We start from the raw sequence: 18,265 nt of genomic DNA, 5'->3' as shown, positions 1-18,265 counted from the left end.
GAGTACCAGAGACCCAGAACCAGAACCAGAACCAGAACCAGACCCAAAGACCAGACATATCCAAATCGACATCGACATTCGCATCAACGACAACCGACAACCGACAACCGACAACGAGCGACGAGCGACGACGATGTTGTCTGTTTGTCGTCTGGAAAGTTATGGACAAAAGTTGTATCTGTCGCGGGTTGCAATACCCTTTCCTTCCGATGGATCCACCAAGGCTCGACCCCTGTATGGGGTCCTTCTATAGCCAGCATTGTGCTTAGTCATGCACACGACATGCATATTGTTTGTGGGTTCTCTGGCATTCTCTTTGGCCAGGCCGCGAGCATTTTCTTCTTTTTATAACTTTATATTTCCATGAACTGTGCTCCCTTCTACAGTACTCCACATTTTAAACCGAATTGGTTGATCAAATCCTTGATGGAAGGATAGAACCACCTGGTATCCACATACGTTCCACATTTAGCCTTCAGAATCAGTTCTTTTAGAGTATTCAAGGCTCGTTCTTGTCCGTTTTTCTGGAGGGGATACGGGTGTACGGGCGTACGGGGGCACGGGGGCACGGAGGTACGGACTCTCGACTGACGACTGACAGACAGCCTTAGATCAGAGTGCAGTTGATTTATGGCGGCGTTGAGTGGCTTTACGCTCACCTCAAATATGACACAAGGCGGCGGGGACCCTACGAAAAAAAAAAGTGCTTATACGAGTCTGGTACTCGTATACGATATATATACAATCTATACACACGCACATGTGTCCGCGTGTCCAGGCCAGCCAACGGAAGTTGTCCTTTTTTGCACCCTTCTGGATCGGACGATGTAGCAAACATGCCCCTTGTTCCAGGGCTCTCTGCGCCGCGCTGCCCTGCCCTGCCCCTCCTTTCATTCACGCAACAAGCAAATTGTGGCAATTATCGTCTCTGTCTCTGTCTCTGGCTCTGGCTCTGGCTCTGTGTGTCTGCCGTGTATTCCATTCCTTTGCTCCATATCCATGAAGGACCCCGCACTCTTGCCCGCCTGCCTGCATGCCTGGCCATCGATGCGTGACGACATGTCCGAGGCGGACATGTCCCTCTCTCTATCACTCATTCACTCGCCCTCCCTGTCCCTCTGTCCATCTGTCAATGCATGTTGCCACCGCCACCGCCACCGCCACTGCCCCTCCGCTGGGCGACTGCGCTTTTGTATTGCAATAAATGTAATTATGGCCTAGAATTGTATTCGAAAACACCTCTATTCAAACCCTCAGCTCTATGCAGTCTGGCACCATCCGCAAATTGCCTCCAGGATAAGTGGGGGCTGGCATGTGGCATGTGGCATGCGGCATGCGGCACATGGGGTTTACCTGTAAATTGTGTGTTGGCTTTGGTTTTCTGTGTTTTTTGGGCAGCGGCAATCAGAGGAAACATAGCAATGGATATCCGCAGTTAGTGGACGAAGGAGTCCTTGAAGATGACCAAGGATCTCCAGGATATATATGGCTAGAGAACAGAAGAGAGAAGAGTATAGAATACAGACTGAAAGGAAGGAGAATTTGAAGTTTTCAAGAACCCAAGGCCAAGAAACACCTTGCCTTTCGTTCCATTCCCCTCGATATTCTCTAAGATATTCCCCAGTACTCCCAAATATTCGAAAAGTATACCCAATCGCATGAAAGGACTACCATAAGATGATATTTTCAACTAAAACTCTATTTAAATCGAGTTCCACTTGGGTTATGCTCTTCAATCCTTACCAAACAGTTTCTATCGGTAGAAACTATCGAGAATCTATCGAATTTCGAGTACATGGAGGATATATGGTTCGGTATATTATTACATTTACTCGAACAGAGTCAGAAAAGTCGCAAATCAGTCCATCAGGCAGCACAGTTCCCTCTTGAATCTTCCATCTGCAATCGTGCCCCATCCTTTGTGATCTCTGCCCCCGAAGCTCTGCCACAAGAAAAAGAAGAATAAGTCTCCCATGGGAGTCCCAGAAGCTCCTCCTCCGTTCCTGCCACTCCTGCCACTCCCTGCCACTCCCTGCCATTCGTGCAATGGGATATCCAAGGCAATTTGCCACACATTCTCTCGTGGAGATTTGGTGTTAAATATTCAATTCCGTCTGCAGCGGATGTCTGCGTTTGCATCGCGTTTCCGTCTTCGTTTCATTTCATTTCCATTGCAGCAGCAGCAGCATCCTCCCGTGATGATTCTGATGCTGCTGCTGGATCGGAAGAGCCCGTCCTCTCTCCTCTCCCTTGACAGAGGGCCGGGGAGGGACTGCCAAGTAGTGGTCGTCTGTGGCAAGCAGCAGCAATCCATTCCCTAACAAAGAATCAACTTTTGAATGGGTGAACCGATGCGTCGGTGGCATGGGGCGTGAGAGATGCGGAGAGCCGTAGAATGCACATAGAACTCCATCTCCATCTCCATCTCCATCTGGCAGCTGGCATCTGCCTTCTGCCGGCTCCCGGCTCCAGCTCGAAACTGAAACTCGTGTAATGTGAAGCAGATGAAACGGACAGTCGGACAGCCGGACAGTCGGACAGTCGGACAGTGGAGCTCCGTACAACGGACAGTGGAACGAGACGAACGATGGACTTTCCACAGGGGCGCAGGGGGCACGGTCTGAGGCAGCAGCAGCAGCAGCAGCAACAGAAATTGCAACCGATAATAATTATTTTTATGGAGTCTAGTCTGTGTCTAGACGATTTTTTTTTCTGCCGTTTCTGGCGTTGCCTGTCGCTTGCTTCACTTGCTGCTGCTGCTGGCTCTGCCTCTGCCACTGCCTCTGCCACTGCCCCACCGACTGCAGCAGAGTCCATCCCTCTCTCTCGCTCTCTCTGCTGTGACTCTCTCTCTCTCTCTGGCTGAGTGAATGCTCTGTTAAAGCTCTCTGCTCTCTCTACTGTGTCATTGTTTTCGCTTTGATTCCGATTTTAACTGGTAAAATGGCATTTAACTGTTTTTCTGTGCTGCCGCCGCCGTCGCCGCCGCCGCTGCTGCTGTTTGACAAACAAGGCAGACGGACTGGCGGGGGCATGTGGCAAGGGGGAGCCATGAGACATGAGACATGAGACACGAGACGAAGACAACTGCAGTCACAGATAGTGAATGTGAAACGTGAACGTGAGCGAGGGCGAGGGCGATGGCGAGGGGCACGACACACAACTAAATGCCGCACAGAACCCAAATGGACACAAAAGACACCGAGAAGGAGAGAGAAAGGGCGAATATGCATAGAGAGAGAGAGAGAGAGAGAGCGACAGAGTCAGGCGCAAACATGCGGAAAAGTCAGCCCATGAAATCACCAGCACAATTTCTCTCTGCTCTGCACAGTGGCTCTAGGTCTACAGATACATTGCACTATATAGACCGAAAGATATAGATACATATCTGACAGATGCAGATTCAGCCACCCCCTCTATAACCGAAGATAACCTGAGCTTCGACAGAGATAGATAAAGACCCAAAATATATGATTTTCGGTTGTATTCACACAAAAGATATAATTGATCGGATATCGATTTATCGCTATACCATTCATTGACCTCCAAATCACCTGCGATCTATCGAATCTCCCTCTAAATATGCTTGCATGATAGAATCTCAAGCTATGCTGAGGATTTGTGCTGATAACCGAAGCAGCTTCCAAGATCTAGGATATCTAGATTCTTAAGAATCATCTTTAACCATAATCTTCCATCTATACTGGAGATACACGTTCATTTTATGGATGGTTTCTTGGATGGAGAGCTCCGCTGGCAGGTAGTTCTCTTGGATAGTAATATTTTATAGGCATATCAAGGAAAACTGTCCATGTGCATCCCATCCATGTGCCAAGATCCATAGAAATTGGTTTGGAATTGAACAGAACCCTTCAGTACTCTTTGGTTCTCTTTTTGGATCTCTGGAACCAAAGAACTAGTTCATTTCAAGCTCCTTCATTGTGGATCTTTGTACTTTGCAGTTCCCTTGAAGGTACGTCTCTTCCATTCCGATAAGTACTTCTTCCAGGGCCACTAAAGCCTTGAATGTCATTCGAACCACTGTCCTTCAATCACCGGCTCTGTGGCAAGACCCTGCCACTATCCACTCTCCACTCTCCAGCGACGGCGCTCCATCAACTGCATTTCGTTGTTCGCTTCGTTGGGCATGAGAAAAATGTCACCTCCGCACAGAGACACAGAGAGTCCACAGTGGAGTCGGTCGGTCGGTCGCCTCCAGAGGCAGAGACCCATGGCCATGGGTCCATGGTTCGGTTCAGAGATCCATCCACTGAGAGACAATCAAGGGACAATCGTCTGTCCTCTCAGTCGGCATTTTGTCGCCATATTCGGAGTAGGAGAGGTGCCCGAGGGGGCGATGGGGCGATGGGGCGATGGGGCGATGGGGCGAGGGGCCAGGGACTAGGAGAATATGTCTCTCGACACCTTATTTGCCAGCAGGGCTGGCTTTTTGTTGTTGCAGCTGCCGCTGTTGCCGCTGTTGCAAGTGGCGGTGCCCCAAAGATATTATGTTATTATGGCAATTATAGTTACACGACTTTGGCGGCATCTATGGCATTTTTGGCCCCGACGACAGCTTGTGGCATGTCTCACTCGCGGCAGTCGTCTCTCTCTCTCTGGCTTCCTGCCTCCCTTCGCCACTTGGAGATTCTCTTGGATAAGAGAAAGGAAGGCGAAGGCAATCCCCGCTGCTCTGACTGCATTGCAATTACAAACATTTTAATGCAATTAACAGACACCTGAAAGGGGGGCACGAGGTCTGTGTCGGCAGGGGGTGTGGCATGGGCTTTTTGTTTGTCGCTGCGGCTGTGGCTCTGGCTCTGGCTGTGGCTGTGGCTTCTACGGTGTCTCCATCTCATTTGCCTTGCAATTCGAAACTTCTCTCCGCCCCAAAAAGACGGCAGCAGCCGCCAGCAACCAGCAGCAACTTCAAAAGCCAAAAGGCGACATTCGTTCATTCGTTCATTCGTTCACTCGTTCACTCGATGCGTGTGTCAGTTCTTTGGGGCAATCTCTTGATGAAGCCGCCGCCGTGGCAGCCCCCTGTCTTACCTCTGCGATACCCTGTGCTGGGAATCAGTTCAGAGCGCACTCTTTCCTGTCGCAGAGTTCCCTAGAAAAAGCCATCGGAATTGCACGGTATCAGCCTGGTCGAGACGTGTGCTCTGCTCTGTGCTGTTCTGTTCTTTGCGCCGTGTTGTGTTGCCGCTCCAGTTGCTATCAGTGGCCGCTCCTCCGCGTCTGATACTCGAAACGTTGTCGTCTGTCGTCCGTCCTCGCAGCTGCTTTTGTAGTTGCCGCCAGCGTTGCACGTTGCTCGTTGCACGTTGCAGCGGTGTTGCACTTACATGTGGAAGAAGGTAGAAGGTGGAAATGGAGGCCCCTGCCGCCCCTCCTTAATGCCATGTCCAGCAAATCGCTTTGGCCATGCAAAAGGAAGAGGCACCGGCAACGGCATCGGCGAATCAGTTTTCGCTTCATTTCATCGGCGTTTAATAAACAACAACAACAAAAAGAATGGATTGTCTTTATTATCGGAGGGGACTCTCGTACTCGTACTCGTCCTGGACACAGGACACTGGACGCTGGACACTGGACACATCCTGCTGCACGTTGCAACTGTCGCCAGGCGGCATTCGGCGGGGCCTCAGATCTTCGTGGCTTCTTCGTTCTGTCTGTCTGGGTATCGATTCGCGTCATTCCCTCGGACGTTGCAGCGTCAGACGCCGCGTCGCGTCGCGCCGCGTCGTTCATTCAAAACTTATTCAAATCGACAGCCGAAAAATAAAACAAAACAAAACTTGCGCCAAAAATAAATTAAAAACAAAAAGATGGCGATATTTTCTGGCTACGAATTTGGAATACTCTAAAAAAAAGATACTTTTAAGTATAGAACGTTTACCCAAGTTGGAAGATATATAATATGGGTTCTGGTTTGGTTCTGGCTTCGATTCAAACGGAAGACTCCTCAAGGACCGGTTCCTCGACTTCGGGTTAACAAAAAAGACACACAGGGTTGCTTTGGAGCATGCATCAGCTGTTCGAGCTCGACTCGGGAGACTTCTTTCGCCGCTAATGGATTGCCGAACCCACAGAAATCTCCTGCCGTCAACGCGAATCTCTGGCTTTCTTCAATCAGCTGTCAATCAGCTGTCTCTTCTTAGGCATAGTTTTGGCAAAGCAGCGGCAGAGGTGTTTCCCTTAAGTCATTCTCTTGAAACGATGTCCATCTCAAACCAATTCTAAACAAGTCCAGACAGTATCTCAATGGGAACCTACTTTTTACACAAATTTTTGGCTGCATTTTGCATATTTTATAGATACATATCTGTTAAATAGATAGATAGCAACACTTCTCAAAGCCTCAGCCCATAGACCCGTTTCGGTGTTCCCCTTTTTCGTGGCTCTCTGTGGCGCTGTGTGGCGTGAGGCGAAAATACGTTTTTATGGAGCCACTCGTCTAGACAGTCGGCATTCGAATGACGAAAGCCCCATCCATCCACCCGTCGAACCGTCCATCCATCCATGGATATCGAGGCGAAGTTCGATAACGAAACGAAGGGACAGGCCCGTCTGTGCCCGTATACCCGTACACCCGTATATCCGTCCGTATAAACGTTATCAATGTAATCAAATGATATTGATTGTTCACTTCTGTCTGTCTGTCTGTCCGTCTGTCTGTCTGTCTGTCGAATGTTTGAATGCCAGACTACCGGACCTATCTACCTGTTAAATGTTAATGTTAATGTCTGTTCCCCACCTCCATTCGTCCGTCCGTCCCTCCACCTGTCTGCCTGTCTTTCCGTTTGTCTGTCTCTGGCATTTGGTTGGGAATTAATGGGAGAATCATTTATAATCCGACAGACAAACAGTCAAAGCCACAAAGCGCTTCCACCTTGACCAGCGTCAGAGTCAGAGTCATCTGTTGAGTATCTGTATCTGTAGATGTGTATCTGTATCTGTATCTGTATCTGTAGATATATGTTACGCAATCCCCAGAAGATGGGGTCGGGGGATTGGGGGGACTCCCAAGGAACTTAGTGAAGCGATTAGCTTCCGTTTCAGTTGCTTCAGCGTCTGCCGTCTACCGTCTACCGTCTGCTGAATGACTTGCCAGCAGCCGAACAGCCAAGCAGCCAAGCAGCCAAGGCAGCCTTGGCGGCAGTCCGGGGATTTCACTAATCGGTAGAACAGGCAGAGGCGGCAACAGGGAGAGGTGCTCCATACGTGGGGGCATGCACGGAGGACTGGAATTTGTATTTCTAGGTCATTAGGGGAGCAGCCAACAACAACAACAACAGCAGCAGAAACCATTTAAGAACCAGACGAACGAACGAGCGAACGAACGAACGGTTCGAGGGGCACAAAGGTAGAAAGGTAGAGATCCATGCCATGGGGCATGTCAGGGAATATGTTTAATTTATTATTAATGGACTCTCTGCGACCTGCCCCACCTTCCTGCCTCCCCCCACACACACACAAAGGCACGACGTGTCCTTGAGTTCTGGACTGATTTTTTGATGAATTATTTGGTGTTTTGGCGGAATTATGGAAATTCCTGGAAGAACATTTGGGATTCCTGAGGCAAAAATATGACAGAAAAATGCACTTCCATGATGAAATATGTACTGTATCTGATGGGAGGAGGAATACCCTTTAGTTTTTGGGATGGAAAGGAACTAGGACTCCATCTTTCCTATGAACAATCGATGTCTATCGATAGCTGGCGATTGTTTACGATTTATCTATGAACTTCCTTCTGGAACTTTATCTTTCCGATTAATAATCGATTAATTTGTATCGATTCTGTTCTTTCACTTGTTTCTGTGATTTCTGTACCGCCGATCATCTTGTTGGGCTTTAGACACTCGACTTTTTCTATGGGAAAAGCATGCAGTGCGAGCGAGAGAGCTAGCTTGGCTTTTCAGCTGAGCTGGGAGCAGGGCTGCGGCACATACTATCGATTGTTATCTTTATATTGATCTTTACTTGCACGCACAAAAAAAAAAAAAAACAACAAAGAAAACAATTCCACAATTGAAGTACAACAGATCTCTATTTTTGGAATATCTTCATATAGAGGCGAACGGTACAGCGTGTGGTGTTCTCGGAGCTCCATTCGGTGAAGATGGCGTAGTCCCCGCTGGGAATGGGGATGAGGCGACTGAATTCCGTCTCCAGTTCTCCGGTATAGAGTTTGTCCACGAAAATGTCATGCTATTTGTGGTAGAACGGTCCATATAGAGGCCACGGGTCTTGGGTCTATCTACTCACATCGTAGGGACAGGTGTGATTGAGGTTCGTGTTGTTCACAAACGATCGAAAGAACATTAACGCAATCGGATGCTTCTTTTTATTCCTCATGAACTTGCAGGCATCATAGGAGAGGTCGATGAAGAAGGGCTTGTATCCATTATCGAACTTCATGAACTTCACTTTCACCTAAAAAAGAGATCCGCCGGATATAGATCCTCACTCATCGCGACAGAAAGCGCTCACCCAGGCCGTTTTTATGGGCAACTGATGCATCTTCGTGTATATATCCAAGTACTTGTGCGATCGATTGACAGCCTTGATCTGGCACGTGGCAAACTCCATGAATTTATCATCTAATGAGCTGCATTTCAGGTTCGTGAATGTCACGTGACTGAAACTTGTCTAAAGAGAAAGGATATCCCCTTTTTATTGGTCCATTCCAGGCATGTCCATACGATTACCGATTGCAGAGCTATCCATAGAACGAACACCGGCAGCCTCCACATTTTGGACGAAACTGCGCTGCGGATCATCGATTCACTCCATTAATAATACCTTTTAGAGACAATAGACCCATTAGATCGTCCAACAATCCGCATCCAAATCGAATGGTGGGGCTATTAAAGGTCTTTAATGCGATTTTCCGGCGGAATTATTACAGGGCAATCCTCTGGTTAAAGATTATATCGAACGGAATGGACCATAATCATATAATTATGGAGTTTTTACAGTAGATTTCTACTCCACTGATTCCGCTCGATTGAAATGTGATGCAGAACTATATTTGTCCAGTTTAAAGGGAAATTGCTTTGAATGGGAGTTTCGAAGGTCGCGGGTCACGTGGCGCGACATTAAGATATCAAAAACCACCATAATTGATGGCAAAATGTTGGGAGATTCTGTGAATCTTTTAGATCGATCCTCAAAGGTACTTCACAAACGATAAACCTGAAGGAAGAGGCTTGTTTGGAACGGCTTCTAGCAATGTTTTAGACCTGATTGGATCATAAATGGAAATGCTACTTCAGAGCATTATTAATTATTTCCATAACGTAGTCTGGAACTTGAGTCTGTTTTCCTTGCTCGCTGGCTCCAAAACTCGTATCCTTCTCAGTTGTATTCTTCTCTTTTTTCGCTCTCTTATTCTATGCGCTCTCGGCCAGGAGAGTACAGCACAGTGGGCTTAAGAACTAGTGGTATTAGGGGATAGTAATGCCACAATATTCGCATTCTTTTGAAGTTAAAACAAGCCTTTGATCTTTTCCGGATTTTCCGGATATTTTCACGCCCTTTCTTTAGAAATCATCATACCCGAACAAAGACGACACTTATTATGATATTTAAATCTAGAATCAAACATCATTTTCGGTGTTTAAACGCTTTAATGAGGCTTGGAAGAAAAAAAAAAAAAAAAAAGAGGAAACAAATAAATAGCCGACGATTTTATGACTGATTGAGCGCGCTGATTGATCAATCAACTTTTGATCCTGATAAACTGAAATATACCTTCAGAGAGGCGCGATGTATTTTGTTCGTATACCACTCCGTGAAGAAGGCATAGTCGCCATTGACCATAGGAACATATTTGGCGAAATCCGCCTCCAGATTCCCGGTAAACAATTTGTCGACAATCACATCGTGCTGGAACGATCTTCGGCTTTAGGATCTCTCTCTCTCAATCAATCACAGAATACTCACATTGTAGGGACATGTGTGGTTTACGTTCGAGTTTTTCTTAAAGATATTGTAGAAGGAGCGAACGATGGGGTTCCGGGGGCTCGCCAGGAACTTGCAGGCATCGACGTTGACGTCAATGAAGAACACTTTGTAGCCATGATTGTAGCGCATAAGCTTTAGGTTGAACTGTAAGAGGGATCTCAGGATCAATAGGTCCTCTCTCCTGTCTCCTGTCTCCTGGAACTCACTGTGATATTTTCCAATGGAAGCTTGAACAGTTGAGCCCTGAGCTCCATATACTTGTGGGTGCGATTCACTGCCTTGATGCGGCACATGACATCCCCGAATGTTCTATCAGCCATCTCGCACTTGAGGTTCGTAAAGGTCACATGTGCGTGGGTCGTCTACAACAAAAGGCACCAATAATAGACTCTTCCCAGACACTTGCTTTCCTTTAAAGGTTTACCGTTAGAGCACCCAACAGAATCCATACACAGAGCAGTCCGTCCATTGCGAACTATTGATCGGCGGCGCCTCTGACTCGTTGTGGCATAAACGTTTCTGATGTTGCGGTGTATATATTTTAACGAATCAAGCCATTTACAGTTCTGGAAAGCAGAGATCGTATCGAAATGATGATGGTCTCACCACCGCCCATGATCGCTGATCCAGCCATAATGACAATTGTTCATAATTAGCCGCCGGTTAGCCTAAAGTACACTCGGACAGTCGCTCGATGAACGCCGACGGTGAACCAGTAGAAGGAGAGGCTGTAGTCCCCTTGGGGCAAGGGAATATACCGCAGGAATCGCGTCTCCAGATTGCCGGTCCACATTTTGGAGATCACCAAATCGTGCTGGAATACACACAAACGAGTCATAGCTATCGCTCCTCTTGGTCCATCGATCACTCACATTGTAGGGACACGAGTGGTTCAGGTTCGTGAACTGCTTGACCGTCTGGAAGAGTTCTTGGAGCAGGATCTCCCTGATGCCATGCTCGGTCCTTAGACTCCTGAAAAACCCACAGAAATCAAAGGTCAGGTTCATGAAGAACGGCCTATAGCCATGATCATGACGCATGGGAAGGATTTGGCACTGCAAACAAAAACAAAAAATGCATTCGATTCTGGCAGATCTATCGTGTAGAGGCTTACAGTTATATTATCCACGGGCAACTTGTAGATCTTTGCGTAGATATCCATATATTTGTGGGTTCGATTCACTGCCTTGATCCGGCACATTTCAAACAGCCCGAACCGCCGGTCAATCATCTGGCACTTGAGGTTCGTGAATGTCACATGTGCCACCGCGCACTGTGGAATGGTATGGGGCCTTTTAGTGGGGGGTTCTACTAGCTTTTTGTTACCTTTAACCTTCAACCATTTGTTTACCATTAGGAAAGTGCCAGCAATCGCAGATAACTTCCACATGTTGTTTCCAGTCGAGCACTGAGGCTAGTCACAGGTGAACCATGGCCTTTATCCAACTGAATCCACTCCCACCCCCACCCCCACCCCCACCCGCACTCCCACTCCCACTCGATAAGCGATCGATAATGAGCCCTCTCGTGGGCGGTGGGAGTATTTAATTATAATTCTGTTTTAATTTGTGGAACATTGGAAGCCCAAAACACTAAAATCCATTAGTCTTTCGGGGCACAGGCATGGGCACGGGCAGAGACAGAAACAGAATCAGAAACAACAAAAAATCTCGAAAGAACTGGAAACCCATCGTAAAATTAATGTTCCAGCGGAAGAGACGGCCTCAAGTTGTGGCCAGAAAACAAGTCCAGACGGAAAAAACGTCCACAATTTTATTGGCCTTCACTTAACGCTCATAAATTTGTCTGCTGCTGCGGCTGCTGCAAGAAGAAATCCGCGAGACGCAAAAGGCAGCAAAAAGCAGCAAAAAGCAGCAAAAAACAGCAAAAGGAACGAAAAGAATATGGTTTATAGGGGCCACGCTTCCGCAGATGAAACGATGGAACGGCGATGTCTGCTGGAAACGGGTTCGGAAACACACAGTTCTTTCCTCGTGGACAGTGGAGTTCTGTTTGAATTTTCCCATTAAAAAATATGGCTGGAAACTTCTCAGAGAGAGAAGTGGCTTCGTGCCTGCCTGACTGCCTGACTGCCTGCCTGCCTGCCCCCAAAATCCCACCCATTTCTTGTCGCTGGAGTCCTCCTCAGGTTAGTGGCGAACTTCACGCACAAATCTGATTAAAACTTGGTCGCAGTTAATGAACCAAGAAGAACCCCCTCTCTGTCGCTCCAGACATTGCCTGTTCCTGTGCCCCATCCTGTTGCAGTTGCACACACACACACACAGACAGAGAGACGGAGACGGAGACGGAACAGACAGATAGCGAAAGAGGCGTCTAAAAATAGCCAACAGAACCACATGTTGGTCAAGTTTTTTATGGAATACTCTGTATTTGAGGGTACTATGAGATTGGGGAACAGGTTGCACATTTTTGTGCATGGAAACCCTTAAGGAACAATCTTTTATGTGTGTATAACTGTGAAATGTCTCAAGAGAATGCCATGCAACTTTGGGATCTCAAATATAATGCATTAAATTATTTACACAAAAAGTTTCATCAAAATCGAAGCCAAATTCACCTTCGAAAAGAGTCTTAAAGGGGAAAGCTTTGGGTTTTTCATGAGATTCGAATTCGGATTGGCTTTGGAGTAGGTTTTGGGGGATTACTTTATATTCGGATTAGGGTATTCGTGGCCTTAGTGTGGGTCCTCTTTCTCTTACGTTTTCTTCTTCTGCTACTCTTCTTTTTGTGCTTGGTTTTTGCTGTTGTTTTTTTGTTTTTTGGGTTGGCTAGCAAATGTTACCCACATCTGTCTCTCCTCCTGGCCGGAGGAGTCGCACTGCCAGTCCCGAGTCGCGAGTCCGTGTCTCAGAGTCCACTTTCCAGTGCAACAGCAACCATCTTTTAATAAATGCGAACGTGATCGCGTTTCGTGCGTCACTGAATGCCCAGACAACAGACAGAGAGGGAGATACAACGACAGACAGAGACAGAGGGAGCGGGAGAGGGAGAGGGGGAGAGGTGGAGATGGAGGAAGACAGCGGGAAAGAGACTTTGTCGAGGCACAAGGCGTTGCACCTTTGGCCAAGGTGCATTGATCGGGATTGGGATCGCTGTCTGGGCAACTTTTCTGTTCCCGCTCCCTCTGCCGCTCCCTCTGCCGCTGCCGCTCGGCCATTGGCTGCGCCGCTTACTTCTGTTGTTGTTGTACTTTTTTGTGAAACGAAATTATTATTGTATTATGCACGCGTACACACATCCAAAAAGTATCTGGAGACAGCGGTTTTTTCCTCCTCTTTTGTTGTTTTTTTGTTAACGACGCGACGCGTGCGTCGAGTGCCCGAAAGTGCGTTCAATGAACGCTGCAGCCACACAGAGTCCCAGTCCCAGCCCCGGGCACAGGCACAGGCACAGCCACAGCCACAGCCACGATGGGGGCAACGATCGGTAGGAATGGACAAACGATAATACAGCGGGGATCGTAATGCCCCCGCCTTGAGTGCAGGGGGGGAGGGCGGGGACCGAGGGTCAGACTACAGACTGCAGACTGCAGACTGCAGTGTCGGTGTCGCTGCTGGGACTTGAGTCGTTCAGTCGGCAGATATTCGAGTCGCGGCCCTTGGCCTCTGGCATTCTGCATTTCATAAGTGAACTGCTTGCGGATTTAGCGAAATGCACTGCTTGTATTCATGATTTACCACAACTAATTGGAGGAGTTTGTACCCAAAGCAGTGCAAATATGAAGGCATATGTAGGCAATATGTAGGCAAAGCAGTCCACAGATCTTCAGCTAAGGGATCTGTAGGTTTTTTGGGCTTTGAAGCAAGCAGTCTACAATTGGTATTTGCCCTCTACCAAAGAACAAGCAGCCAAACTGTGTTCAGTGGGATGATTAATCAACAGATACATAGATACACAGGCACAGATATAGATACATACAATGGGTAGAGGCTTACACACTCATATATGGATCGCCTCAAGCACGATTCCCCGTCGAAAAATACCTTTCAATAGAAAGTTCCCCCCCCAAACGTAGTCCCCACTTTCCCTCGAATCAACACGTGCCCCAATCAAGTCGCACATCGTCCGCTTGCAGTTCATCGGCCACATCCAGACACCCCACATGCGGGTACACCCCTGGACTTGCACTTGCACCCCTCCGATCCACCCCCCGATCCACCCCCCGATCCACCCTCCGATCCATCCTCCCGCTACGACTGATAACGTCCCCGCTACAGACGGATGGCGGAGGTTCCGATTTCCGATTACCGAAAGGCGCGTTCCCCTCGGAAACATAACCGCAATCGAGCTCCTCTCCCCTCCAGCCCCTCCCATGCCCCGTGCCTCTCTTGGCCGTCGTCTGGCGAGCAAATCAGTAAATGAAATTAACTCGCTTTCGACCGAACGAACGAACGGCCGACGGACGTATAAACACTGTCTGACGGCATCAATCGGTCGCTCAATCGGTCTCTCTGTCGGTCGTTTGGTCGTTTGGTCTCTCGGTCGCTGGATGATAATAATAAACCAATAAAATTAATACAAATTGCAATTGTTGGCGCGACACACTTCAATTGGTTTGCTCTTTTTTTGCTGCTGCTTCTCTCTTTATTTCTTTTTTTATTTGCCTTTTATTACGCACATATTTATTTAATGCAGGTCTCTATCGCTGCCTGTCCGCTCGTCTAGAGAGGGGTCCCAGTCCCAGTCCAGTCCCGGTCCCGGTTCCACATCTGCATATGCTCGTTGTATGTCTACCCTGTACGTAGAATACCCTGTCTCCCCGTCTCGCTATCTCCCTGTCTCCCTGCTCCCTGTCTGTCTCCTCACATGCGATGTATGTGTGCCCCCGTCTGCCTCGCTGTTGCGTGTTTGTTTGTTTGTTTGTTCATTTTATTGTTTGCCCTTGTTTTCCCTGCAGCCTGCCACTGCCACTGCCACCAATGCCTGCAGCAATCGAGTGTCTGGATGAACAATACTCAAACATTCACACATATACATATGCATGTGGATGTATTCTTCGTTCCTTGAAGGATCTGCTCCAGGATCGATAGAATACAAATTCGATATATTTCTAGTAGTTATCGATAGCAATTTACATAGATATCTCAATAAATCAACGATTTTTTTGAAAACTAGTTCAAATCTCCATTAGCTATCGACATTAACTATCGGTCATCGACCGATAACACAGCCCCACAAAAAAAAGTGTCGTGCGCTGCTGAGCAGAGTATCATATCCCTATGTATTTTGGGGCCCTGAACACGAATCCAAGGTCAGAAATGCTCCATCCCGTCAGGTTTTTTTTTCTAACCTCAAAATCCAATTTGGTCGAAACTTATATGAAAACTTTATCGGATTTGCTTGAAACTCGTCAAATTATAATTTCTCTTAATGACTAAAAATTCAGTTATCGACTATCGCTTGAGGAAATAATTGTCTATCGATTGTAAGTTTCAGAGAAAACCCACAGCCGCGATTAAAACGTACAGATATTTGCATCTATCGATAATTATCGAACGATTGGTCATTCTTTTCCGCATTTAAGCATTGCTCGAATCAATATCCAGGTCAAAACTTAATTGTATCCTCGAAAGAATCGGTATCTGCATTTCTGACGTCTGTGGACATTTCTAGCGCCAAAACAAATAATGTTGAAAACTTTTCAAGCAGCAAAAACTTCTTCAAGTCGCCCAGAGTTCTCTGGAAGGAAGGAGGAGAGGAGGAGACGAGACGAGAAAAGAAAAGAAAAGCGCTTAGCAAATTGAAATCAAACAGTTTAGCATAAATGCGCATAAATGTCGAAAGCTGTCATCAAACACATTTCTTATTTTGTCATATGCTCGTACATTTATTCTCCCCCGTATTCCGTATTTGGGGGAATATTAAAATAAATAGCAAAAGCTTAGAATACACAGACACAGAGAGCAGGACACGCACTCATGAGGATGAAGGGATAGCTGTGCGTAGGGGAGCAGCACGTGGTATTTGCTTAGGAGGCGAGAACACGCATTTCTCTTCTTTCTTCTTTCTGTTTTTTTTCGGGCAGCATAACTTTCAACGAGTTCTGAGCCTCAGAGATACAGGGGAGCCAGCTCCTGAACATCCAACATTCGCACGTCATCATCATCATCGGGGAAGAGCAGAAAACGGAGGGCAAACGTTGCGTATGCCTCATATTACGTATACGCCACCACCGACGCGTCGGCTGGGGCAGGAGAGGGCGTTGGGAAAGCGCTCTTCAAATATGCGTAGGCCGCATACATATCTACAGCACTGTGTGTCCTTGAGAGCCATTGTATGTGTGTGTGTGTGGGGGGGGGGGGGGGGGGGGGGGGGGGGGGGCTGCGGCAGGCACCTTTTCTCCAGCACCTTTTGCACCATTTTCCCACTGCTTTCCGCATTGTATGGCCCCTCCGACGACGACGACGACGAGCTGCGAGCTTGTCCTCCCCCCACCCCCTACACAGCCCCCCCCCCCCACTCCCCTTCGCACAGCTTTCTGCTTAAGCGCATATCCTGCGTCGTCATCCCTCGCTTGATGCGTAGTTAGTTGTCTGCCGATTTTGTGGCCTAAGCTTTTATTTTATTGTGCCACCCACACAATAACGCCCACTGTTAATCCCCTCACCTCCCCGCTCCCGATATGTCTGGGCCTGCCCCAAATGCCGACGCCGCAACGCACACACAGACAGCGGGGACAGCGGGGACAGCGGGGACAGCGGAGACGGTGAGGAGCAGGCGAGTGAGGCAGGCGGCAGGAGTGTTCCCATGCAACGTAATTTTGTGGAAATTCCATGGAAAATAAGGTAGATTTCAGTCACGCTACCAAGCCCAAGGATTACGACGGGATACTCGAGTACAATCAGACATTTAAGGATACCAATTGTGAAGGAAAATGCACCTCAATCTATAGGATACAGATATCATCGATTCAGTAGAAAGTTTAGTAAAAAGAATGACCAAAAATAGTTGAAAAAGAACAAATATTGATGAATATTCATCTCAAAGTCAAAGGCCAGACATGGACCAGCCCTTGCTGCCGATGGCTGTTTCTAGTAGGGTATTCCTAAAGGTCGTCTTGGCCGTATCCTGTTTTTGGCAACTGGCTGGCGGCTGGCGGCTGTCGGCTGTCGGCTGGCTGTGAAATGTTTGCCGGGATATTTAGTCTGCGGATCTTGAAGGTTAAATATATGTATGTGCGGGAGAGAGCACACCTTTTGTATATCCCATGGGCATTATGCAGTCGCCTGTTGTTCGCCCTACCTGTCGTCCCCCCCTGCTATGTACGTCTGTCTGTCTGTCTGCCAGCTTGTCTGGCAGTTTTCTGACTTGTTTGCCAAATGGCGTACAAGATATTTATGCATATTAAAACAATTTGCTTATTATGCCTGAATAATTGAGTGAGTAGCAGCTCAGAGTACAGCTACGGCGACAGAGACAGCGACAGCGACGACAAGAACCTCATGCCACGAATGACGAATCTGCATCTCAATCTGAATCGGAATAGGAATCTGTTGGGGAGAGAGCGAGAGAGTGAGAGAGAGACACCCTCTGGAAACAAGCGGTATGAATATATTAGCAGCAGTTCGGTTAGGTTCGGTTCGGTTTGGTTTTGGTTTTGGTTTTTGGGTTGGCAAACGGTTCGGCTACGTAATATTTGCCTACCATTACATTGGACAAAAAGTCTCTGCGTGAGCGTCGGCGTCGGCGTCAGCGTCAGCGTCAGCATCAGGGTCTGCGTCAAAGTCTACGTCTACGTCTAGGGGTCTACGTAGATGTCTGGGAATCTGGGGATCTACGTCTGAAAAGTGGGTCTGAAAGTGGGTCTGGAACTGTGACTGCTGTCTGCTGGCTGCTGGCTGCTCTCTGTGGCGACATCGAAGCGCAAACTTCAACAAAGCGTTAATTAATACTCGCAAATGTTTGCGCTTCGTCTGGCAATAAAAAAGTTAAGCGAGACAACGGGCCAGGGCAAACACAGGTCCGTCCGCCCCTTCCCCATTCCCATCCCCATTCCCATCCCCTTCCCCGTCACCGTTTCACCACTCACTCAGTCAGTCATTCTGTCTGTCTGTCTGTCTGTCTGTCTGTCTGCCTGTAACCCCCTTTGCCGTGCCACCTAGAGGCAGTCGCGAAATAATAAAAATACATAAAAAAAAAGATACGATAGGGAACAAAGTCTCGTCATAAGTCAAATAAAAAGCGCAGCGGCGGCGGTGGCGGTGGCGGCAACTGTGTCGGAAGTGGCAGATGCGGCAGAGGAGCGGCGGGGAGCGGGGGGGAGCCG

At 47.9% G+C, this 18,265-nt stretch overlaps 1 protein-coding gene across 1 annotated transcript in view; it reads right to left on the bottom strand.

Moving 5' to 3' along the window:
• Positions 1-10,627: 10,627 nt before the first annotated feature.
• Positions 10,628-18,265, bottom strand: part of LOC6599796 — a 28,053-nt gene continuing 20,415 nt past the window's right edge. The window contains exons 2-4 of the mRNA XM_002024930.2: positions 11,090-11,248; positions 10,848-11,030; positions 10,628-10,789 (exon numbers count right to left, since the gene is read on the bottom strand). Coding sequence (XP_002024966.2) covers positions 10,628-10,789; positions 10,848-11,030; positions 11,090-11,248 — 504 coding nt within the window. The remainder of the gene's footprint in view (positions 10,790-10,847; positions 11,031-11,089; positions 11,249-18,265) is intronic.

This window comes from Drosophila persimilis, unplaced genomic scaffold (genome assembly GCF_003286085.1).
Source record: "Drosophila persimilis strain 14011-0111.01,24,50 unplaced genomic scaffold, DperRS2 tig00000676-arrow-arrow-pilon, whole genome shotgun sequence".
In the NCBI taxonomy this organism is placed as follows: Eukaryota; Metazoa; Arthropoda; class Insecta; order Diptera; family Drosophilidae; genus Drosophila; species Drosophila persimilis.
The sequence above is the reverse complement of the archived record's forward strand: the minus strand, read 5'-3'. Positions and strand labels throughout refer to the sequence as shown.